The sequence below is a fragment of the Lepisosteus platostomus genome, chromosome 8 (genome assembly GCF_059453375.1).
Source record: "Lepisosteus platostomus isolate fLepPlt1 chromosome 8, fLepPlt1.hap1, whole genome shotgun sequence".
Lineage (NCBI taxonomy): Eukaryota > Metazoa > Chordata > Actinopteri > Semionotiformes > Lepisosteidae > Lepisosteus > Lepisosteus platostomus.
Window position 1 is genome coordinate 32012212 of NC_142618.1, and position 26179 is coordinate 32038390.

The window sequence follows — 26179 nt, forward strand, 5'->3', positions numbered from 1 at the left end:
TACTTAATTACTTATAGTAATTCTTAGGGTCTTTCATTATTAGAATGTCTACATAAAGCATCACAGGCCACAATTAATATAGACATTGTTCAAAACTCATCCTTTAATCATGTGATAATTGTTCACATAGTTCCTTTAGTGTGTCAGAGTAGAATGGTTTTGTTAAGCTCAGTAATGCACCTGTCTGCTTTTCTATGGACACAATCTTATTTATATAGTGACAACAGAAACTACACAATGCAAATACAGTAAGTGTGCATATAAACTAGAGCATTACAGTTTAAACATAACATCCTAATTTAAATTGTAGACACAAAAATATATATCCAGATATTGTCTAGAAAAAAAAAGGTTATGTGAACATAAACGCCTAAGGATTTTTCACCACTTGCTTTTCCAAGCTCAGTGGGGTCTTACAGTATGTGGCATTATTGTAAAGAACCTGGTGATGTGCAGATTCCCCGCTGCCATTTTCCCTGCTGTATACACAACTGTATTTTGAAAGAGGGGCAATGCTACATGAATGGGACAGAAAAGATTCTGGGCTACAATAAAGGAAGATGATATCATAAGAGAATTGATTTAGCTTTGTCTCTGTAGGAATGAAAATAACTATGTGATGGGTCTTAATTATTAATTATAATTAATTCCATCCAAACGTGGAACAAGTGGATGAAGAGAAATGGAGTACAAGTTAAGGGAGGGAAATAGGACTTTGATGAGATGTTCAGTATTTATTAACTCCTAAGGACTTTTGAAATGATGTATGACTAACTTGAAATGTTATTTTACAAACAGACAGAGTGTAATAAAAGTTTAAACACTATGCAGTCACCTTGTCAAAGCTCATTTCACCATTTCCTTATCATTTTTAAAGTCAGCTGGTCTTGTGATGCATGAGTGCCACTTACACCTGTGTTGATCTTTAATGAGAAATGTAACAATCAATAAGAAATGTGCATTTCTCCAATCAGTAAAATCTATGATAAGTATTTTTCACCTGCAGAGTTCTATGGCTACAAGGTACAGGGAACACAAATCTCAAGCAGTATCCCTCTCAAACAGAGTCTTCTGGACTGGCTGGACTACATCAGATTAAGAGGAAATCTGGCCTCAGTGCACATTGAAGTGGAACATACATTTCTAGTGGGACTGATCAAGTCCAAGAAATCATATCCCACATACTGTTGCTGTTTGCCAGAAGACCTGGCAGTGATTGCCAGAAGGAATAGTATTGCTTACAGAAAACCCCAAGATACAAGGGAAAACCACAGCACAGAGTGGGTCTGATCATGATTGCAGGAAAGCTCCAGGGAGTGGCAGTATCATTGGGATGAGCAGAGGGAGAATATTTGTCTTGTTTAGCCTTACAGGCTTCTTTAATTATATAGGTTCCACCCCATTCTTAATGCCTATCCTTTCTCTAACAACCATGCATGTTGTTTCAAAGGTATGAGGAGTCTGGACAGATGTGTCTTGTTTAGCCTTACAGGCTTCTTTAATTATTAGCAATGAACACGTCAGACCAAATGATACAGATTACCATTCCTAATACCTATCCTCTCTCTATTGACCCTGTTGTCATTGTCTGCTCTTTATTTTTCTTTGCTTTTTCTTTCTGTCTTTTTAATGTTATCCACAGTGAGAGTCCTACTCAGCTGTCCAATCTTGTCTTCTTGCCTTCTCCTACTCCTATGCATACACCTTTCCCTAACAGCAGCCAGACAAGTCTGAAGGTGATTGACTATACCTGAGTGCATTTACAGTACAGTATGTGTTGGGGACTGGGCTCCTTTTTAACAGCCCTCACAAACCCTGGTGATGAAGCCTCTTTCCCTTTCTCATTGCTGTGAAGGTGTGTTGTTGTCCCCCATTTCCATTTATCTTTTCACTGTGCACCAGGGATTTCTTTTTCTCTATCTCCTTCATCTCTTCCATTCTTAGGTATTCTACCCACCCTCCTAAGACTCCAACAATGGTTTCTCTCACTTTCTCTTTTACACTCTTTTTATGCTAAGCACAGGATCCTACCTCTCAGTGGATCAAGATTTGACTCTTCTTTCAACCCTAGTAACCCCCAGTGGTGAGGCCTCCTTACTTCCCTGTTGATGTCCAAGACAGGGCAGTGTCAGCCATGAATCAAGCTTACCTGTCCAATGTCCTGGATACCATCCTTTGGAAGGAATGGTTTTTGACTGTTATTTAAAACTGTGAATACATGCCTTGCTCCAGCAAATAAAAAGAGGATGCCTCTGTCTCAGAAGACAAAAACTCTTGCAACAGGAACTTGACAGGAGCTATTCTTCTGTTACAGATGGGGGGCAACAGGAAGGAATAATCTGGAATTTTATTTATTATCCTGTGGGCAGTTTTTGTGTATTATGGGAATCTTTCCTGAATCTTTCAGCAACTGATATTTCAAGTTTAAGAAATCTTTACTGCATTCCATGGTTTGGTTTCTTCTTGAGTCAACAGATGTAGGTAGAACAAACTCAAAGCACTCACTCATAATGGAGAATCTTCAGGAATTGAATGTCTTCTCTTTTGCTACATACAGTGTAGTACATACTACAATACACCTTATCCCTTTGGGGCTATAATGTGGGAGTTTATAAGCACAAGCTCATAGACAAGTATGAATTAAATATTCCAAATAAGTCCTTTTACCTAATGCTAATCATTCCCAAAAAACCACAGTGATCACACAAGTTTGATCTGAATGAGTTAACTTTGAAACTTCTTTGTCTCAAGGAAAATAAATGAGTTTGTTACTGTGGAAAATTAAATCTCCAGGTATAGAAACGATCATCGTATACAAACTTACAATAAGTAAAGGAAAACATTGTTGCAGTAACAGTAGGGTTTAAAAAAATCGCACTATTACCATTTCAATTCATACTGTACACAACAATAACACAAGATAGGTTTCAGTGATTCTTTTTGAATGACTGACAGATGAGCTACCTGTGAGCTGTGTGCTCTGCTATTGCTAGTTCGCTGGTGTTAAAATGGCACCAACTTTAGTCTTTTTATATAGAATTTTAATACATGAAAGAAGTTCCCATGCATTCTTCTCTGGACCAGGTTAATAGGGTTCCATTCACTTAATTTTAATCAGGAATGACACTCCCTTCATGGCAGAGATACATATATTTTCTTGTTCTCCCCCTAAAATTGCATTTTTGTTTTGCAACTAAAATTGAACATGATATTCCAAATGAGGTCTAATGAATACAATTTATAGTACAATGAATATGAGGTCTTCCCTTGATTAACATTCCACATGCTTCATCTAGTATTCTTTATCTAGGCATTTCATCACAGTCGCTTGGTGACTAGTGACAAGGCACCAGTTGACCAGTTGACATCCGTGGACTGTTATATATCAACCCTTAACACTTGCTTAATTTGACAGATAACAGTTAAAAAGAAAACTGATTTTCTGAAATATATTTTCTGGACAGCTGAAATTTTGTCACCAAGCATTTTTCAGGACCCTATGCAGGCAGAATCCGGAGGTGAGTGAGCCAAACACAGGGAAAAAAGGATAGGATAGGGGCTGGAAGACGACCTGGGGGGGGTGTCCAAGGTGCTCTGGTGCTCAGGGGGGGGGAGGCGTGTCCAGGGCTAAAAAGTCTGAAGGGAGTCCGTAAGAATATCTATTGGAATACAAATGTCCAGAGCTGGGTGGTCCATCCTTGACGAAGACAGGACGAAGTTAAAAGCCAGAGTGGGATCCAGCGAAGAGTTGGGGGAATACAAAAGGGTAATGGGGCCAGGCGCTCCCAGCCCAGGACCCAGATGGTCAGGACACCGTTGCAAAGCCTGTGCCATCGAGCCCCTCCTGGACTCACTGGTAGGCGGGCATCCATCTTCCAAAGCTGAGCCTGGAATCGTGGGAGATGATGGGAATGGTCTGACTTTTTAAGGGAAAGGGGCTGGAGCAGGAGGCAGGTGCAGGAAATCGGGTAAACAAGGAAGGGCTGGAGCGTCCTTAAGAGGAGGGGTTTACAATCGTGACAAATTTCATATCATTATCTGAAATTAAGATCTTCTTGAATTGTAGGTAGCCTAAATGCTTATAAAATGATAATGAATAATAATGAGGATTTAAATACATTAATTTTTAATTAAAATAAACAGTATCACTCGTTTTGTTATGGTACTGTAGGTTTCATGGTCATTTCATGACTGCAGTGTACAAAATGTACATAAAATGTAACATAAATACAAATTCATTCAGAGTTAGTTCATACAATTTGATAAACTTAAAGGCAAGCAATGTGTGTGTAAGCAAAAATATGCAACTGGTTTCTTTCTGCAAATGACACTCTCCGTCATAGCATGTTGCAGATGAATGGTAGAATTCAATTCAACACTGTATTTATTTGTCTGAGATGTGCGTAATGCTCATGCATTTTTGGTAAAAGATGATCATAGTAAAAAAGTACTAATTTAAATGGGGTTTAATTATAACTAAATACCAATTAGAAAATGTTCAAAAACATTTTTTCTTATAGCATATACATTTGTATGATGTTATTATTCAAGAATGAATTATGCATTCAGTTATTCATACATTACAGCAGGCTCAGAAAACTTTTGCCACATCATATTAAAAATGCCTTTTCAGTATAGTTTTTATGCTGTTGAACAAAAATATAAAACAAAAATTTGCGAGCTACCAAATAACCGTTTACATTTAATAATGAAAACTCCCTTAAATAACACTCCAAAGCCTAAATGTTCCTTTATTTTACTATTCGATATTAAATTAATATATATTCTTTCTAAGTATAACTTTATAACATAATCTGTGTAGTACTGGATGGATATGGAATCTTATTATCACCATAAAAATTTAACTAATTATTTTTCCAATTTGCTTAAAAATCATAAGGTTTACAGATCATGACAATGTGAATGACTGATGTCAAAACTTCACAAACTCACATGACTATAGTTCAAACAGTGTTTCTAAAATCAACAAGCATGCAGAGCTGACATCTGCATGAGCAGTATTTATAACAAAAAATCCAAAAATTGCAATGTAATATATGCCTCATAATTATGTATTAATTGATTTGATGAATCCGTGTGGTCTTAACTTTGACATAAAACTTTTTTCACACCTACATCCTTTGAATTTGTTAAATCTTTTACATCACTTAAAAGATTTTTCACATAAAACATAAGGGAATTGTCATAACTAATAACAGTCTTGAATGTTTCAATGAAAAACAATCAAAGAAATCAATGCAGTATCGCACATTTCACTGCAGCTATTATATAATACTATTATATTGTGACAGTATTTTCCCCTGCAAATTATGGGGATCAGGAAAGTGAAAGTGTTAAAAAGAACAAATTATAAATGTACCAGAGTGGTAGGTAACATCTGAGTCATATGAGAAATGGCATGAGAGTTCTTTATATTCTCTGGTACAGTTCTGGTGATACAGTATATATATACAGTATAAATTCTACAAATGCTTTTATAACTGTGAAAGAGAACTAATCCTGCATCCTAAAGAAAAGTATATGACTCTGGACTACATCTTCCTTTGTAGTAATATGGATGCCCAAAAGCAAATGGGGATCTATCTTCCTGCTTTAAAGATGTACTACTGTATATGCAGGAGAGAAATAAGAGATGTTTTTTTGTCTAAGGATTTCACAGTAAAGAAAATCCAATTTCCTTAAAATAAATAAGAAAGTTAATAATTTAACTTAAATATCCAGAGTAAACTAGAAAATTCCCTTTGATAATCTGTGTTTACATGTCTCTAAGCCCACCTGCAGCTTGGCAAACACAAGAGATTCCTACAGTATGTTTCCACAATATCGTAATGAGGCCTTGAGCTGTGCAAATACTGTAGATGTGAAAGGTTAATGACACACCCTCCAGCTGTATATATTAATATTTATTCAAAATGTATTAATATATTTTAAAAAATAAGTTTATACATGAGCCAGGTACAAGTAATAAAGGCTTATTCATTTTTGGAAGTACTGTACATAGTTCACTAATTGTTTTCAATGTAAAATCCATTGTATATATGAAAAGAAGTTTAAAGTATTGAGTCAATAGACTGACTAGATGAAGCTTTCATAGTGTTGAAATCAACCTTTAATAACCACAAGTAATTACAAAAAAGTAATATTACCAGATAAATGAACATGATTTAAAAAAATTACTTGAGAATTTTTCTGTTATAAAAAATATACATTCCTCTAAAGATCTAAGCAATGACACTAAATTTAAGAGCAAGCATCAATAATAATAATAATAATAATAATAATAATAATAATAATAATAATAATAATAATAATAATAATTATAATAATAGTTGTTGTTGTTGTTGTTGTTGTTAATTATTATTAATAATAAATAATAATTGTATGTTAAATGAAAACTCTCTTTTTGGGTTCCTACACAGAAGAAGGGAACTCTCTTCATCCAACACTGAGGTTTAGCACTCAAAAGGGTGATGTGTAGCAGCCTTTATTTGCAGTAACCCTCTATGCAAAAATGCTTTTTAAATTTAATCAAGAGAGAACTTTAGTTCATACCTATGTATGTTATGTAAATAGTTTAAAGAAATCTTTACATGACAAAGGCCAAGATTAATAAAACAAATATCAAATATTTTCTTAAGGTGACTATGCTACAAGGATACATCAATAAGGATGTTTATTTTGTGTGTATGCCCATTTCAGAGGCAGGTTCCACTGCTGAGCCACCAGCCTCTTTTAATTGGATATAAAAGCTGGACAGGAAACTCTGGGTACCAGGTATTGAACATTGAAAGGCAGAACTTTTGAGTCACTTCTTACAGGTAAGAGAGAAATTCTTGCTCATCTGAATGCTCTCCATCTATCCGTTTTCCGTTTGAATGTGTGGGAATCTTTGTTGCTCTTGGTAGAAGAACTGGCATACTGCATCTCCATCTCAATAGGTAGGATTAATAGGAATTAATTTATGAGACAAGGTGCAGATATGCATTTTTTTAAATCCATAAATATATTAAGAGCTACACAAATAAATATTGTTGCCTTTAAATGATATACTGCACAAATATTAACATATCTATTCTGTGAGCAGAAGAGTCACCATGATCCATCTTCCTGCATCAGCACTACTCTGTCTTGTCCTTGTACTCGCTGTGGATTCAGGTAGGTGGATCAGTACTGAGTGTTATAGAATATGAACACTGGAATGAGTATGAGCTATCAGTTTTACTCTATAAATTCAGTAGCACTCTATATTACTACAAACATATTTAATTTTCAAAATGTATATGTTAAGAAATCATTAATAATCATGTAGGGACTCTCTTCATGAAAATGTATTTGATTATTAATTAAAACAGGTTTGCATATTTAAATGCTCTATTAATATATAATATTGTGACAATAGCTCATTTTTTGTGTATTTGCAATGTGTTATCCTGAAATGAAGTAGTACTTCAATCAATTACTTTCATTATAATTTACAAAAATTACTTAACTAAGTTTCAATCTTCCCCCACTTCTGACTGATACACTACATTTCTCCATGCACTTGCAGATTTCAGTCTTTCACAATACAACTCCAATATTCCCCACCTTTTAGACCCCCCTTTCTGTTACGCATTCTGCACATACTCACACTGTCACGCATTCCACATGCCCTCACAAACACCTTAACATTCCCACGCACACTCACTTAAACAAAATCGCCCATGCTGCAGCTAACCTTCCTATCACCTTTCACTCCAATCACTACTTAAACCCTCCTCTTTTTTTCTTACCTTTGTTCACTATTACGGATTCTCTTCTGCAGCTCCCTAGTGCGCGTACCATTTCCTGATTCTGTTTCTCTTTTTGGTTCTTGGATTGATTGCCTCGGTTGTGTTATTTCTACCAGGTTTTGACTATTGTCCGCCCATTGCATTTTGAATTCTGGGCCTTTTTTTCATATCCTTGACTCTAAAGACTTCCTGCTACTATTCTGGTATTTATCTACTACTATGTCTTCAGCATTGACAATTGCTAACACTTATCCTTTCAAACCCATTCTCACATTCCTGGTTTTGCCCTTACCCCTTGGCCTCCTATTCCTGCTGTATCATTCTAACACACCTGAAGAGCCTTCCAGTAGAAATATTGCAGTTTTCTTTCTACTTTCAGTGTACAATTAACCTGTTTGTTCCATACTTGTATTATGCCACCATTTACCTGCATCACTGTCTATCATAAAAGAAACCTTCAGATTTAATTATTTACAGGTTTTCTGTGGTCTGTGGTCAATTCTCTGGTGAATTGATTTATTGATGGAACCTAAAGTATTTCACATTTTGCTGTTAGATCAGAGATAAGAAAACTGATAGTTGGGATTTCTTTAAATGCAATTGCAAGAACAAGTATTGGAACAATTCTGATATCAGATGACCTGTTTATAAGTAGAACACTCACTGTAATTCTCATCCTCATCCCTTGACCCCATCATCACCCTTAAAGCAGCTCCTTGTCTCTTTCTTGTAAAAAGGAGGGGTGGGGGGTTTCTGACAGCCAGCAAGAAATTAATCTCATTTAAATTATTGTACATCTCTATTCCACCTTAATTAGATTTTGGACACTACCATCTATTGCATATTAATTTGTTAGATAGCATTCAAGATTTTTATTTCTTAAATATTTTTTTCAAAATTATATCTCATTGTATCTTGATTGCAAACAATATGGTGGGGGCAGAGGAAGCAGTGCTTTTTCCATTTTGTTTAGGGGGGGAAACAAAAGCTGTACAATGTTTTATGTTTTTTAAAACTGATAGTGACTTATTTTTCATTGTATCATTAGAAAGGTTCTTGATTTCTATTTTCTATTTGGCTGAAGTGAAATAGCATTTCAAGTCAGGTAGTTTGATTCAACTCTACCATTTTGTTACCTTTGCTTGACCCTAATTCTGAAGAGGACGGGAAGGGAGAGCAGTGCCAGGGCATCTGTCCCCCGGGCTGGGAGAGCTTCAGAAACCGTTGCTTCCAGTATGTTGCACAAGAGAAGCCATGGGCCGAAGCTGAGGTAAGTAGTGCTTTGAATTGAACTTATACCTCTCTCTGCTCTCCCTTCTTTGTTTGTGTGTTGGGGAAGTGGATCTTCATAAAGATTGAGGATAGATTTAGAATGTTTTAAATTGACCTATCAACATGATAGGTTTCAAGAAATGAGAGCTTGCTTTCTTCGTTCTTGGTGTCTAAGACTCAGTTCAGGTGTAATGATACTGCAGTGATCAAATGAAATCGGTCAGCATTTAAATAATAGATTCAGTACAATTGAACAGAATTGTTCAGGTCAGAGATTATGTCTTCACTTACTGCATTTACATTAGTTTGTTTCAAAACTCTTTGGACTGGTTCCAGAGTAAGAATATCAGAGCAACATGACATTATAAATTAGGTCTACCAGTGCTTTGTATAATTGTAACATAACATTCTTTGATGTGACTTTACTATGCTTTATTATTAACTACAATGTATATCCTAGTATTTTGTCTGTTTGTTTTTTATTGCCGACGCCATTTTGTCTGGAAGATGAAAGCGATGTGCGTACACAACCAGTGGATTCAGAACGCATCCTGTCCCATGTACATTTATTTAAAATAGCTTTTTAAGTCAGGTTATGCAACATCTTTCTGGAATGCATCTGCCATGCAAACAAAGAACTACTGTACCTGTATTGGCTTACTTGGACAATTTTTCTTACACTGTATTCCAGGATTTTCCAGTATGATTAATAATACAAAGCAAGCTCTGTCTTCCCCAGTAATCTGGAGTAATAATACTACCACGACTGCCATGCAATTGAACATGAGTTGTTGTCAACTTAGCAGTATCACTGTAACACTGAAAAAGTTTTGACTGTAGATTCTATATACAGTAGATATAGTGACCCAAGATGACAGTCTCTCTCACTCACTCTGACATCTCTCTCTTCTTTTCCAGATGGAATGTATCAGATTGGGTGGAAACCTGGCCTCAGTGCACAGTGAAGAGGAGAATACATTTTTGGTGCAGTTGATCAAGTCTAAAAGACCATATCCCGCATGGCTGGGAGGTAGTGACTGCCAAAAGGTATAGTATTCCTCACAGATACACAACTCCAGGATACAGACAGGAACCACAGTACAGTATGTTTACTTTTCATAGTATACAGAACAGCATTAATGTGGCTTGGTTCTTTGGTCCATATTCTTACAGCAAACCGTAAGAGTATAAGCTTGTAAAGGACATGAGAAGGATTGTAATTAAGAGGAGGTACTTTCAAATTTATATAGTTATGGTTTATGTTTCTAACAGTGTATAAGTTATATCAATAAACTATGGGAAACATTGTGGTTAAAGAAACTACCCGTTGATTACGTCTTTGGAGTTTATTATGACACATCATTTTTATCATTTCAACAAAAAAATGTTGGTGAGCACTGAAAACCCCCCAAAAATATTTGGATATACTGTATAGTTAAAAGTGTAGATTTCAAATCCCCCCTGGTGAGTTTGCAGAAAAGACATTTCATTGTATTTCCTAAATAAACTGATTGATTGATTAATTGATATCCCTATCTATAGGGTCACTGTGGATCAACATCAGCTATGTTGCATAGGAGTTCTATGTTTTACATGCATTACATTTGCATGTAATTAACTTTGTACATACAGTAACATTGATGTAAAAATTAATTGAAGTAGATCAAGCCCTAGCCATATTGAATGCAAAGACTGACAGTCTGCAAAGGAAAACAGAACTTGTCTGGTAAGACTCAAAACATCTGTTGTCTAAAAGACTTTGCGTGACAGTCACTTACAATATACAGCTCTTACAATATAAAATATGTCTGAAATTAAGATATACTTTAACAAATGTATTCATTTCATTCCATTATTCTGTCCTCTGTGGTGTGAGCAGGAGGGCACATGGCTCTGGAGTGATGGATCCAAATGGGACTACACCAAGTGGAATCCCACTGAGCCCAACAGCTCTGGAGTAGAAAACTGCATACACACATTTTGGGGTAATAATATTCAATTCTTTTAAGAATAAGGTATAAGGCAGAATAATTTAAGAATACGGCACGATTCTTTTTAGCCACACAGTCTTTTTGACTATTGTTTTTTTCCCCAAAAAGACAGGGATAAAATAAAAAAAATTAGAAACATTGATCAGTATTCAGATAGCTAATGAGATGAAGATCTCTAAGACTGGTTGCAAATTTTAAGCACAATAAAAAGCAAAGCATGAGCATGTACAGATTGACAAATTAGAAATCATATCCGTCCCTGTATGTCAAGTTTTTAAAAGCTATTATAATCTGTATAGCACTGGAATAATTCCAGAGATGTTAATCAGCAATTAATAACTCACTTGTCCTGCTTTCCAAGCATTTTGGTAACATAATAATGACTTTGTCTGTATTGCTGGAGTTATCTGTCACCATGTCCAGCACCCTGGTTAGATGCTTATTCTGAGTGGACATCAATCTACAACAGGATATTGCAAGAATACAAAGGATATGCTGTAATGCTTGGCTTGATATGGGCCATAATCAAGTGGGCAGCAAACACTAATACCACAGATATTTGGCTACCCGGCATGTAGTGGATGCATCTATCACTAGGATGTCCTAGCAGCACATCAGGGGGTGCGGGAGGCCTTCCCAAGATCAAGTGGTCCAGGTAGACCAGGCAAAGTAGCGCTTATCAGCAAAAAGGTGACATGAAGCTTGGGGCATTGAGGCAAGCCAGTGGAGCTGAACTGAGGCATGGAGTGGCCAAACATGTAAAATGCTCAGAAGCAATATCTGTGAAGGAGCCAGCATGAAGCACAAGAATCTTCTGAAATCAAAAGTCATCAGAGATTTGCCAGTCGAAGCAGCTGGAACACCATTGTAAGAATGAGAGTTGAGGCTGGTGCCCAAAAACACTGTGTCCTGAAAAGACCCAGGTCCTCATGTAGCTCTAGGACCTTTGTGTTGTGCAGAAACATAAATAGCCAAATCATCCAAGTATTTTGCAAAGCAAATGTTTGTTAAATGGACAGAGACTACAAAAGTATAACAAAAGACCCTATGTGGATGACACAATCCGGGGTTGAGTGAGAATACACGAGGGAAAAAAGGCATGCAGGGGATTAAAACGGGGGCGTGTCCATGAAGTGCTGGTGGTCGGGGGAGGTGTGGCCGAGGCAAACGATCCAAAACAGAGTCCAATGCGAAATCCAGGATGAAAGCAAAAGATCCAAAGCCGGGCGGTCCATCCGAGACTGATGGTTAAAAATGGGAACCAGGTCGGAACCGGCAGGGGGAACAGGAACAGAAACAGAAACTTAAAACCATAACGGAGCCAGGCGATTCCAGGTCCCGGGCTCGCGAGATTCGGGAATTAATGCAGAGCCCCGAACTGAGTGGGAGTCTGGCTTTTAAGGGGGGCTGGAAGGAGGCTGGAACAAGGGGCAGGTGCACGAAATCAGGTCCGAAGTAAAAGAGCCGGAGCGCCCTTTAGAGTTTTAGAGTTATTGCAGCAAACTGGACTACAAGACAAAACTACAAAACATAACCCTAAACAATTAAACAAAGGTAGCACCTGTACTGTTTTGCAATAGTGATGTTAGTATAGGTATGTGTCCTTTAGAATCATTCCCATTGTGGACTGACGGGGGGAGTGGTTGCAAGATTCACTATGGTCAGAATCTAATTTGGGGGCCTGATTTCTCATGGGGAAGGGGTCACCAAGGACCTCCCGGATGATGACTGAAATGGGGACATTGAAATGGTTTTTGGACCATTCGTGTTGGACTTCTGAGTGGGAAGTCTGGGTCTTGTATGCCAACATATCAGCCTTCTTCTTCCTTGTGTGCTACAGTCATGCTCTGAACCAAGATACCTAAGACAGAAATTATTTTTTCCCTAAACATGAGTGTGATGCTACAACTGGTGCAGTGATGTGAAATGATAAAAAATTACTTCAAGCTATTTAGAAAAGTACTCATGTTTAGTCTCTTCCTTTTGTCTTTCAGCTCAACTAAACTGGAATGATATCGCATGCAACAATAGATACCCCTTTATCTGTGCCTTGAGACCAGAATCTGTGCTGGCCTAAGAGGGAATATTTTTTCCCTGAAAAGAAATTCCTCAAATTGTGGGGTTTGTTCTTGTATTATCTGTAACTGATATTTCTTTGTTAATACATACTTACAGCATACAATTCTTTGGTTTGTGCTTGATTGAAAATATGCATAAATAAAAAACCATACCAAATTGGAAAGCATTTGAAAATAAGTATAGGTCGCCCTCTTCTTTTTCCATACCTTCAGAAATAGTTAAACAACAGTAGATTTTATATAAGATGAGTGAATAAAATAAGACATAACATAAATTATCACAAGGGTTGCCTTTAGTATTACCAATGGCATAGTTTAATACTGACTAGTTGTATTTCGTAATTAATGCCTTAAGTCCAGCAGTTTAAGAAACTACAAAAATAAATAAAACAGTTTGAGGTATCCTAACTAACACAAAAATGTACACAGCTGGCACAAGGAAGAGCAAAACAGGACAGGGGAGCTCAACTTTCCATCACTATTTAAATTACACAGCATCTCTTCATCTTCTAGACATCTTAAAGAAAAGTGATGCTTATAGTTACATCTCTCACCATTTCTTCCAGTTTTGTTTCTTTCACCTGCACTGAGAGATGGGCTGATGAATGGCCCTGCTCCATTTCATACCAGGATCTATTTACACCTTACAAGAGGAAAAGCAAAACATGAGATCATGAGACAGCTACAGTTTTACCAAATGGGCTATATGGACCGAAGGGTCTCTTCTCTTTTGTAACCTTGATATTTTTATCAAGAATGAAACAGAAAACTAAAGTAATAGGTTTATTCCATGCTGAAAAAAAGAAGAAGAGAGAAAAAAAATGTCAATATTATATTATAGTCAATATTATAATATATGTACTGTGTATACAAAAAATATTTACACACCCATTTCCTAATAGGGTTCTGTTCCACAAGTCTTTACATAACCCAATAAATACTTTCTTAACTATTGTGTGAACACACAGAGGCCTTCTTTTCATGGTAATGCACCAACATAGAGAACAAACCCCAGTTCTCAAGAGAGAGAGAGAACAGGTGCTATAGCAGAGACCTGGGAACTGACAGTCGATCTAGACAAGATGGAAGAAAGACCACGTCACATTGATCAACAACTTGATCAGGAACACACAACCAGCTACTGAATTTTGGTCTGAGCATCAGTTCCTATGGGAACTTTGACCTGATGGTGAGGGTACTGAAGAAGAAGGTGCACAGGGCTTTCTATAAAAACAAATGCCATAAAAATCAGGCTGCAAATATTTAAAAGTATAAAATGTAAGTTTCAGTCACAGGCTAGGATTATACTACGCAGGGGAAACACTCAATAAAAGATCTACAAAGTTCTATAAAAGCATTCTTCATATCTAGATTAAAACACCAAACAATATGTGCGGGGACGTTTTACGCGAATATCCACGCTAATACAGTATATATACAGTACAAAAGAGAGCAATAAAATATTACTGATACTTAAAAAACAGTAACCACAACTCCTACCATCACAAGACCCTGCTAAGCCCAGAGAAGAGCCCCCTCAGCCATCTGGTCCTGAAGTGCACTGAAACCTAAGAACACAACTGAAACACAAATCCAAGTCAATTAAATCATAGTACAAGCCAATCAACATAATCTTATCCACTTGTACACACAAACAAGCACAACATAAAGTGGTATGCTAGATGACTCTAAAAAGATAATAAACACGGGCAAGGTATCTGACCACCATATGAGACAGCAAAGAGAAACAGACCCCTACAAAATACAGGCTCAGTGACCACAGGCAAACCTGGCTTCCCAAAGAGGACAGGCGTTTCTCCCGTTGCCCTCTACCAGCATTGCAAGCGGAAGCAGAGACAGACACACTGTGAGATATGTTGAAGGATTAGACGAAACATTGTTCTGTAAAATAACAGATCTAATCCCAGTATTCCTCTGACTGCCAGACTCTGAACAGCTTCCAATCCTACAAGGGGAGGGAAAACACAACTGGGCTGGCAGCCCAGTATGTGATCTCCTGTCAAGCCTGAGGAACAAGCCGTGAACCTGTCTAACAATAATGTATGTTAATGCCCAGTAATATTTTTTATTTTAAAGGTCTGTAAATGTAGTGCTAATTGTTTCTGCTTTAGCAACACTGTAATTCATTGGTCATTGCAAAACAACCCTTCGAATTTGAGAATTTATGGAGCAGTAAATGTGATAGAGAGAGAAAGGAAACCTCTCTTCTATATGTTTTAAAACCTTATAATTAGAATTGTTGTGGCTGGGGAGATGGCATAAAACTTAAAAACAAGTTAACTCAGTCACAGCAGAGCTTACAGGCTTGTAAACACAGAGGATAAAATAACAATTTCTGTTTTCTGGTTTACTCTTATTAACTTCTTTGTAAATCATAAATGGAGTCTTCATCAGAACACTGCATAAGAAAGATGGGGAACAGGGAAGGAGCAGAAGGAAGAAAGAAAGAGAAGAGGACCCATTACTCTTGCTTGTGTCAGGAGAAAAAACCTTGCTATGATCAGTCTTGGTGACCAGATTCTGTAACTGTGAACAAGAAATATGAGCTTTGTTTTAGAGAGGTTTCTGATCTGTGTCACGCCCTCTGCAGCCAGAATCGCTCCTTCTCTGTCCTGTATCTAATTTCCAGTTCTTGCTGTCCTTCCGGTGTTTCTCTCTCCCTGTGACTATATATTTCCTGGTCTTTCATTTTTCCTTCGCTCAGCATTGGCTATCGGGGTCCTGAAACCCGCCTAGCACCAGGTCGCCCCACGTCCGCTACCTAAGGGCATAGGTTTCTATACGGCATTCCCTGAACAGCTGAGCCCGGGCTAACTCACTCGCTGCTACGCATAGGGTCTTTTGCTCTCCTGCCATTCCACAGTTTGTCCTTTCCGACATCCGTGGCATACTGTTTATTATGAACTTTTGCCTTCCTTTATTGTGGAAGCCTCAGAATAAAGATGTTCCCTCATAGATGGCAATGCATTTTTAAAACAGGGAGATAGATTTAGGACACAAGGTTTATCTTATTGTTGGCCTATTAAGGTTTGTATAGTATTTGATATTAGAGGTCTTAAGAATACATGGTCTCTAAGATGCATGGTTTTACAAATAGTGCAATGTTTAATTGTATATGTGTAACAGTTCTACTAATGTCAAGCTGACTTCAGACAAATTCCTCAGAGATCACAACTTACACACTGATGATTATAGAAATAAGAACAAGCAATTCAGTCTGAAAACAGCACTACATGATAATGACCCAAGACATGAGAAAGTTTATTGTCAGTACTGTAAATCCTACATGAAGTGTAACTAGTAAGCTTTTACATTTAAAAAAAAATTAAAACTAGGCATTAAACAAAAAAACCCAGCTGGCATCTGAAACTTACAGTAACCACTTGGCCTGTCATCGGTCTCTGTTTCTCTCTGTCTCTTTTTCCCTCTCACCTCTCAGGTGAAAAAGCTTTTAAATAAGACACACAAAAAAGCCAGTGAAATTAACTGCCAGAGAGGCATCCAGCCAGAGAGACTAGACTCCGGAATTGCTGAACAAAAAAGAAAATATTACGCATCTAATGTAAAAGTCATTGCAAAACAGCAGGGTACTGCAAGCAGCGGTGAAGAGATACAGGCTGGAAAAGGAGGGATTAAGCTGTAGCACTGCTGTGTGCTGCAGAGCAGTAGCTACGGAGGTGTTCCAGATGGAACCCAAGTGCTTGAGCTCGAGGGTCTTGGTGACACTATAAGGGGGTCTATGGCTTATTCAAGATTTAGCAGGGCATTCTCTGGAAGCAGCAAATGTCTGGTGCCACTGAGATGCCGAGAGTGCTCTGTAGTTCAGAATCTCAGGGAGCAGTTTCCTAGTCAGGAACTGAAAGGAAAGCAGGCACTCAGAGGTGAAAGTCAAGATTGCTTACATTAGTCAAAGAGACATGCTGTGAGCTGATCCTCCAAAGGACCTCAATGTCAGAGCACTTGCAGAGTAGCGGTTAAATAGAGGAAGATTGAATTTGTAGGTTGGTTACTTGATTAGAAGGGGGATCCTCAGCCCCACAGGAGAACCACCATCAGACTGTGGGAATGTGACTGTCTCCTGACCAGCCTGGGTGAGACAACAGTGTGACAGTCTTACTACATGTTTAACTTTTCAGCCAAATACTTAACTATTTTTATAAACATATATCACACTTATGATTTGTCTATATTTTTGTCCCTTTTTTTCTATGGTACATAATGCTGATATACTAGGTACAGTATGTTGTTATATCACCATGCTTATTTCTGCTTATTTAAATTAGCTCATATTTTTTTACCCGATCCATCCTGCATGCAGCTTTGTTTAATGTCAAAGCTGCTATTTATCTTCTGGATGTATACAAAATGTGCTAACATGCACTTTTCTTCCAATCAGATGTAGTAAACAGCTCAGTTGAGAGACTTGGTTATTACATGCTTGTAGAAGCCTTCTCCTTCTCTGGGTTAGAAATAAACATTCTAGAAGATAAGAGGAAAACATATTTTCCAGTAATAACAACACAATATATGTACAGATTTTCAAGATTTCTCATGGTAACTCTTCTGTGCTCTCAAGGTAACAGGTAGCAATGCTAGAAAATATAACTAAAGTATCCTTTCTGGCACAACATGACTATTGTTACAGTAAGTAACCTGAAGTGAAATCAGCTGCAAAATCTCAGCTGGCAAGCTGGTGCTTGTCTCAACATCAGGCTATTCCTCAACTTTGCATTCTTAAAATGATAGGCTTATGTTTTGTGTTAACTGAGCTACAATGTACTCAGAGCATGTCCAGTGACATGAACTCCATTTTTGTACTCCATAATGTCAACAAAAAAGCAATAATACGGCAGTAACTTTGCTTATTATTTATGTTTAAATATCTATAAAAATAACATCTTACACTGGCCCCTCAATTTTTAATATTTAATTTTTATCCCTACATTAAATTGTTAAAGGACTTTTCAGATGATGAAACCTCTGGACCTGTTTGATAGTGCTTTGCAATGCCTTACTAACCATAGCTTATAAGACTCACTAAATATATTGGAAAAACAACGTTAATTCACAGTAAGAAAAGTGTGCTTAAACAGACAGCTGAAAACCCCACCTGTTTATCCTTCAGTAATCCTGTATAGCAGTAAAAGTCTTGTTAGACTTGCAATTTGTAACTGTCATATAGTTTTGTGTACTTAACACATGCTTTTAAAAAGAAACACATTTCACAATATCTACTGTAAAAGTATGATATCTATATCTGCAAAATGTTTTTTTTTTAATTATCCAACTGTCATATATCCATTTTGTAACCACTCTTTACTATATAGGGTCACAGGAATATATCAGAAATCAACAGACAAGGCAGGATACACCCTGAACAGGGCACCAGTCCATCACAGGCACATGAGGACACACTCACAACAGGCCCAATTTTCCCACAAGACAATCACCCTACCAGTATGAGGGAAGAAACTAGAGCACCTAGTGAAAACCAGCATGAACACAGGGAGAATATACAGTACAAGCGCCAGGCTGATAGCACCCCTGGTCTGGAATCCATCTCCAGGCCTCTGCGCTGCAAGGCAGTAATTCTAACCACTGCACTACTGTGGCACCCATTGTCCTCTTATCCCTTTTATTATTTAATGTGTTCAAATTAATAAGCTCTTAAAGATGCTACCTGAAATTATTTCAAAGTTGTCTTTATTGTTCTAAATTCAGATTTTAAAAACGTTTGTAGGCAAGCAGGAAATTCTACAAGTAGGTCACAATACAGTCTTTCCCTTATCTCAATGTAAAGTGTTAATATACTGTACATTTAGCGATTTTTATCAGTATACTAATATATATTAAAGTATTTAAAATAAAGTATGGAACATTTTGTAGAATGAATAAGATTGTAAAGCATTTTCCATTTCCTATAATATATACAGTAACGTAACATATCATTGTATTCATTGTATGCATGCAGTGTCCTATGCATTGAAGAAATCATAAATAGATATTAAGACCCAAGATATTAAACTACAACTAATATAAATAATTACCTAACCTTTTTCTTATTTTGACAAATACATTTTTCAATACTTTACTGTTATACAAAGAGGTACTTTGATTACAGTAGCAAGCTCTGATCATTCTCATATACACAAACTAATATTGACCAAACTAATTTACAACATGGTTATCCATATGTATCAGCATGCAGTTTGCCAAAAGCTTAACTTTAGTTACACAAGAACTAAATAACCAACATGCAGTAAATAGTACTCCTTGCTGTCTTTGGGTTCCCTTAAAGAAATCCTCTCTTTAAATTATAAAAGAATTAGTTCCATTAAAGATAAGTACACCAAGTCATGTTACATTACAATCTGAAAATCAAACAAACCCTGAATAATTAATGTTTTAAGATATACTGAGTAACAGAAACTGATAGCTGCAACAAATTGCCAGGATCATTCACATGAAATTGATTTTTTTTTAGCAAATGAACTAATATATTATTGAACAGACAAAACATTTGTAAAATCATTATGATGATAATGCTGCAATTTGTGTTCAATAGGGGATCTACTGTGAAAGTTACAGGCTGTGAAGGTATAAGACCACCATTAGAAGCAATACAAGTTGTATTTCTGTGACGCATTCTTTATACCAAGTTGTAGAATGCTGTCTTGTTGGATTCTGTCCTATTCCTGTCATTGAACCAGGATAATCATGTGCCTTTTTCCTAGTCTTTTGAGTGTCAGATGCCTCACATTATTCCAGCTCATCTGACATATTCAATAGTTCTCAAATCTGTTAAGCAGCAAATCCAAGGTTCAATTGACATAATGACACATTGCAGGAAAATACAGTGCTTTATTTTTCTAAACATAAATTTCCATACATGTCAGATCTCAATGAAAAATACCCATCATTACACCAATCTGTAAACCCTATGAGAAAACAAAATATTGCCCATTACAGTACATACCCATTCTCACCCATTCTTTTAAAATAGTAGATTAGAACAGATGCTACTTAGAATCACTTGACCTCTTATCAGAAAATCAGTTTGGTTTTCACACAGATAGATTCAGTTTGCTGTAAATCCTAATCCAATGAGAACTAAACTACAGCATTTCAAAAGTCAGCAGTTTTATCCAGACAAACAGTATGTATAAAGTATATTTATTAAGGCTTTGACATTTTGTATGCACTGGGAGGGTTTGTTTAAATGTCCAGTACTCATTTCTATAGCTGAAGTGTTCTGGAAAATACCAAGTTTTTGTTTAACGACAAAGATAGTGCCAGAGGTCGAGGCGCAATTTTAAAGATGTTTATGTTGTCAAAAAGCATGACATTCAGTACTCATCCTTCTTTACTGAACTGAATAGAAATTTTGGCTCCAGTAAGATCTAATGTGTCTACTAAGACAGAGGAGGAACCTGTGTTATTATCGACAGTTAAGAGAGGAAATAAGAAAAAGTCCTTTTATTATGAATTACAAGATATGCTGAACAGTGTGAATGAGAAAGAAAGGGAGTTCACACTCCCTGTAAAAATATCTATCGGTAGTCAGTATCAATGAACTGAAATTATGTTATAATTTGTATTTAAAAACATATTTAAAAAAGCATTTTTACAGTAAATGTTTCTAACTAGGGGCAGCACTGTGGTACAGTGGTTAGCATTAGTATCAAGATCCTTGGATTAGTGCCAGAGTTGGTGTGCTATCTGTGTGGTGTTTGTCAGTTTTCCCCTACAGTATTTATATGGGTTTCTTCCAGGTGTTTCAGTGTCCTCCACAGTCCAAAGACAAACTGGTAGGTTAAGTGGGTTCTGGGAAAATTTATCCTAGGTGTGAGTGTGTTTGTGTCTGTGTGTGCCCTGAGATGGATTGGTATCCTGCCTTACCTTAAGCCTGTAGCTTGCTGGGATAGTCTCCAATTCAGCTCAGATAAGAAACAATGGGCCAATACTGAGGTAGCCAATGTTTCCAAAAACGTATTCTCTTTAAAACCTTGGCAGTAGTCTATAGCAATATATGCTATATTATAGTCATCTAAGTGACTATAAGCTTTCTTAGTTAAGCATGATCTTTCCAGGGTTATCCTTTTGTGTTGCTCCTTGTGGATGATATCTTTTCTTTGGCTTATTCCCATTTATAACTGTTTTTTCCACATGGGAATTATTTGTCAGATAAATGTCAATTGCTATAGTGAGAACAAAATATGAAACTTAGCATAATAAAGTATTAAGGGTGCTGTTAAGAATTTAGAAGATCAAAAATAGATTTGTCTACTGTATGTGATGATAAGTTGTAAGTAAGAACCAAAGTTGTTAGACAGAAACAAAAGTTTTATTTTTACAGTTTCATCAGCTTTATAAAGACAGAAGACTGAATAAATGATGTTGAATTTTAAAAACAGTAGATAACTGACACATACTAAATAATATGAGAGGTACATAATATTGATAAAGGATTATTGATATTATATTACTATGTTTTTAATACTGTGAATATATGAACAATATTACTTATATAACATGATATAACATAACATATAACACTCCAGGTACACAGATTTCAAGTTCATAAAGCAGAATATGTAATAGGTTTATATTAACTTTTTCCAGGCTCTTCCAGAAATGTAGACGCAGCTGTTGTCTAAGGGTATTGGATTTGTCTTGTCTGAGTATTTGAAAAATAGTGAACAAATTCCTCATTAAGAAAAAAAAAACTTGAATAATGTTCACATGAATGATTATTTTGCCCTGTTTAACATCTATAGATTGGAGGAAGATGTTAATGTAGGAGAAAACATTCTTTAATAATTGAATACTCGAAAGTCTGGGCTTTCAAGCATTACATTACATGGTGTGGAAGGGAAAGTGGTGCTTTACTGCATGATCAGAATTGATACAATATGAATCCAACAGTTTTATTTTGAATACCATACCCAAAGACTTTAGTGATAGCCATGGACATGAGAAAAAAAAAAGCATAACGAGGTGGCTTAAGAAGTGGATGGTTGGTACTTTTCACAATGTGTGCCACTCAGGTGACGCTGACATTTGACAGTGTATCTGAAATGAAAGGTTCCGTGGTCTAGTGGGCAGCTGATGTATTGGCTGCCTTGTGTGGGATATACACGGCAGCTGCCAAGGAGGTCATCCTGCCAAATATCCTTGTCCCAAACTTCAAATACAAGCGCATGCCCAATCTCCACAGAGTCAAAGATGAATGTTTTTAACCAGAAAGGGTTATTGTCCTCACTGATGAAGTGTGTCTCTCTATAATTGCCATCATACCACATTTTCACAAAGCCATCTGCTCCTCCAGCATAGTCCCCAAATAAATCAGAGGCTCTGTACACAAATACCTCCAATTTGCCCCACCTTCGGTTTCGTGGGCAACAGTTGTAGTCCATATTGCGTTCCCACACACAGGGTTGAATCCCAGCAATACCTGTTGGAAGACTATTGTCCTGGATATATTCTCTCACTGCAGTTTTCAAGTTGGCACTGATGACTGGATCCCTGACCAGCTCGTGAAGTGGATAGAGGGAGTAGGCGAAAATATCTGGGCTGTCCTTCAGGCTGTTCAGCCATTCACTGTAGGCTGAAAGAGTAAACTCGGAAAAGAGAACGTCTGCAATACGTTTTTTCCCTCCCATGACTTCCATCATGTGAGTCATGAACCCTGTGTAGAAACCCATCCTGTTGTCATGGTTTTGCAAAATGCTCCTGCATTTGCTGCTGAGACCGTTGGCATTGATCCCCAATCCGATGCTCAGTACAGCCCCCAGGCACTCCTTGATCTCAGAAAGGGAATGACCATTCAGGGAGGCCAGGCAGGTCCGGATGGCAGAGATTTGTCTCACTCGACCTCCCAGCTGGACATTCCTGATGTAGTGAGTGCCATAAATGTCAATGAGGCGCCGGTATGAGGGTTTGGTGCTGGAGTCATACTGCTGAGGTAAACTTCGTATGTGTTTGGAAAATTCTGCAGTAAGTTGGGGATCCTCAGTCAGCCGGTAACTGCAGAAAGGTAGGGAAAAAAGGAATTCATTGAGGTAAATATACAATGCAGGTCCACATATGCAGCATGCAGATTTTATTTTGGAACAGTACAAAGGTGGGGTAATTTATAGGACACAGATTTAAAAGATATACAAACTAAATGTATAATACAAGATAAACAATTATCTATACATTATTTGTAAAGGTCCTTGAGTGTAGGCCTTTTACAGTCTCACTCATTCCTTGAAAGATGATGGATCAACCTTAATGGCAACTAAACAAATTGTTTAAGGAAATAATATTTGTTTCTATGTAAAAACACATCCTGAACAGCACACACTGTATTTCAAAACATGCTAATCTGGAAAAAGCATTTCTCCATATTCAATAATGCATCCTGAGATACAGAGTAATCCTGGCAGTTATTATAAGAAGAAAAAAAGTCCCTCTAATTAAAAAAAACACAGCCCCATTTTCTTTAATTTATTGCCAATCTCTTCAGTGCTCAAAAGTACTTCCTCTGTTTAAATTTACAGATTTTATATAAAACTATAGTCTTCGCTTTTCACTTCAGCTTAGACATTGGGCTACAACAGCATTGTATACGGTAAGAATATTTGTTTCTTATTCTGTATCTCTGATGCAGAGGAAGTGACTTTATCTCTAATATAAAGTGATATCCCTGTCATTCTACCTCCTGACGGGTCCAACATGCTGGAGCTGGAAATTCCTTTACCTTTGTGCACACAGACCTCACCTGTAGTATTTGCAGCTGACCTCATGGATGGCAAAGGACATTCTGTCTTGTCTGGAGTTGGAGAGGGCAAAGTGAGCAATATTTGATTGGCTCCCACCCAGGATTGCTGAGCCCACCGTGTTCAGTTCCAGTCCAACCCCCCAGTTGTTGTTGATGGAAGAAATGGAGCTTTTGATCACACTCTCAACGGAGGAAAATAACCCACTCGACAACTGATGGCGACAGTGGCTTAAGGAGCGCCAATCCAGTACTGACACAGGGAGCTTCTGGAGTTTACCTTCCTGGTGCTGGTTTTCACAGAGGGTGCAGGATCCATTACTCGTCAGGAAGGTTTTGATATCAATCATATAGGCACCCTTATGCTGCATTTTGACAACATCAAAGCCCTCCCCAGCCAGATTGTATCCAGGCACAAATGGAGCTTGATCACACTCTGAAAAATTCCCAGTCCTGCAGGCCAAAAGCCCGTACATCTGTGCCAGGATATGAAGAAGGCAGATGAAGAGAGATTGCCTGTGCTTGTTTAACGCCATTGCTCAGCCTTTCCAATCCTGGGAACCTAACCAAGCACTGTGGAATAGGCAACAAGGGAAGGAAAAAAAAAAGATGACTTAATTGTCTTGATATTTCTACACTTTATTTTTTTCAATTCACATGACCTGCAGTATAAGTAAATGAAAAAAACAACATCTTCTTTACATAAGCTGGTGCACTGGTGTTGACAGCTTTAAGACCGTTATATGTTGTTAGAACTTATGTTAAAGACATAAACAATATTAAAATTAGATAGCCGTTTTCTTAATTATGGTGGCAAATCAACATGTAACAGTGAATAAAACGTTTCAGACCTTAGTGGTTCAAGACGTTTCCCTCTTGTCACTGGTACAAAAAACAATCTTGCCGAAATTTCAAGCTTTCAAAAACTTAGATTTCAATGTCGTATGATAATTCTACATTTGCTAATTACAAAATAAAGATTCTATGTTTTTTTTTCAATGTCTCTCTCAGAGAAAGTGCTAGTACAAACAATGGCTGTACAGGGACAGCTTTGGCCTAGTGCACAACTTAATAATAATAATAATAATAATAATAATAATAATAATAATAATAATAATAATAATAATTGCTTACATTTATATAGCGCTTTTCTGGACACTCCACTCAAAGTGCTTTACAGGTAATGAGGACTCCCCTCCACCACCACCAATGTGCAGCATCCACCTTAAAAAAACTTAAACAAACACATTCCTTTCTTTTGTTGTATGAAGATATTTCCTACACGGTAAAACTTTTCAGTAGTTTCCTCTATTATCTGGTACCACAGAAATAAAAACTGGAGGATCTCGACAGCTTCTAAAACCTCTGTTCATTCAGCTTAATTGTCCTTCAGGCTCCTGATGAGACAAACACTTTTAGAAGAGTTTTTAATCCTACCTGACTGTATGAACTTTCTGTCCAGATATCCAAAAATGTCACAGGCTGCTTTCTAGCTTTTACGGTAAATTTGACACTTTCTTGTATAAGGACGGAAATAGAACTCTGCAGTGATAAACATACCTAAAGAAATTACTAGATTTATTATTTAAAAATACATCCAGGCTGTGCAAAATGCCAAAGTACAATACCACACACTGGCACACAGTCTGAACTGTGATTTCTACAATGGCGGACTAACAGACGATAAATATTGCATCCATATGGACAAAGACGGCCCTGCCCTGTATCTGGCTGCTGTCCTAGAACTGCAGAGTCAACACAGACTGTGTGCTCGGCCCTGGAGCAGAACTTTTGCTATTTCCATAACTCTGTCGCTCAGGGATGTGCCAGTCAGCGTGCTGTGTGCATATAAGCAATTAACTGCTTCCTGGGCACTGTTCCCTGTACTTTCCAACTGCATAACTATAAACCAAATGTTTATAATGTATTTTGTTCTATGAAGTGACAAGAGAAAGTTTCCCAAGAAAAATGCTTTGTTTATAAAAACTCCTTCAATAATTCAGTCACATGAGGACAAATGCACTTAAAAATGAACATACTTCCTTGTTCTGAATATATTTGATTTACTTGACAGATTTTTTATCCACAGCATACAACATACTACAGGTACAATTTATGCACACAGGCCTTTTATTACAGAAATCTGAGAGAAGTACCAGGTTCAAGGTCACAGCAGCATTGACCCACCCACCTGTATTACTTCTTATGCTTTATTGATTTATTTAAGATGACCAACACAGAACCATGTAATATTCAAAATTA

At 37.1% G+C, this 26179-nt stretch overlaps 2 protein-coding genes across 5 annotated transcripts; one reads left to right on the forward strand and one right to left on the reverse strand.

The window, feature by feature from the left end:
• Window positions 1–6709: 6709 nt before the first annotated feature.
• Window positions 6710–13238, forward strand: LOC148657224 (lectin-like). The gene is made up of 6 exons (XM_088643179.1): window positions 6710–6839; window positions 7106–7176; window positions 8954–9063; window positions 9984–10112; window positions 10945–11050; window positions 13051–13238. The coding sequence occupies exons 2-6, from the start codon at window positions 7116–7118 to the stop codon at window positions 13131–13133; spliced, it is 489 nt and encodes a 162-aa protein (XP_088499305.1). The 5' UTR covers window positions 6710–6839; window positions 7106–7115; the 3' UTR covers window positions 13134–13238.
• An 8239-nt stretch (window positions 13239–21477) lies between these two features.
• Window positions 21478–25662, reverse strand: prf1.5 (perforin 1.5). Of its 4 annotated transcripts, none has more exons than XM_088643185.1 (4): window positions 25478–25660; window positions 25052–25151; window positions 23921–24490; window positions 21478–23181 (listed from the first exon to the last, which is right to left on the reverse strand). In XM_088643185.1, the coding sequence occupies exons 3-4, from the start codon at window positions 24451–24453 to the stop codon at window positions 22158–22160; spliced, it is 1557 nt and encodes a 518-aa protein (XP_088499311.1). In that variant the 5' UTR covers window positions 24454–24490; window positions 25052–25151; window positions 25478–25660; the 3' UTR covers window positions 21478–22157. The 4 variants fall into 4 exon arrangements, with proteins under 4 accessions (XP_088499311.1, XP_088499309.1, XP_088499312.1 ...); XM_088643183.1 differs by having other exon boundaries at window positions 25355–25660; XM_088643186.1 differs by lacking the exon at window positions 25052–25151 and having other exon boundaries at window positions 25355–25662.
• Between the last annotated feature and the right edge of the window lie 517 nt (window positions 25663–26179).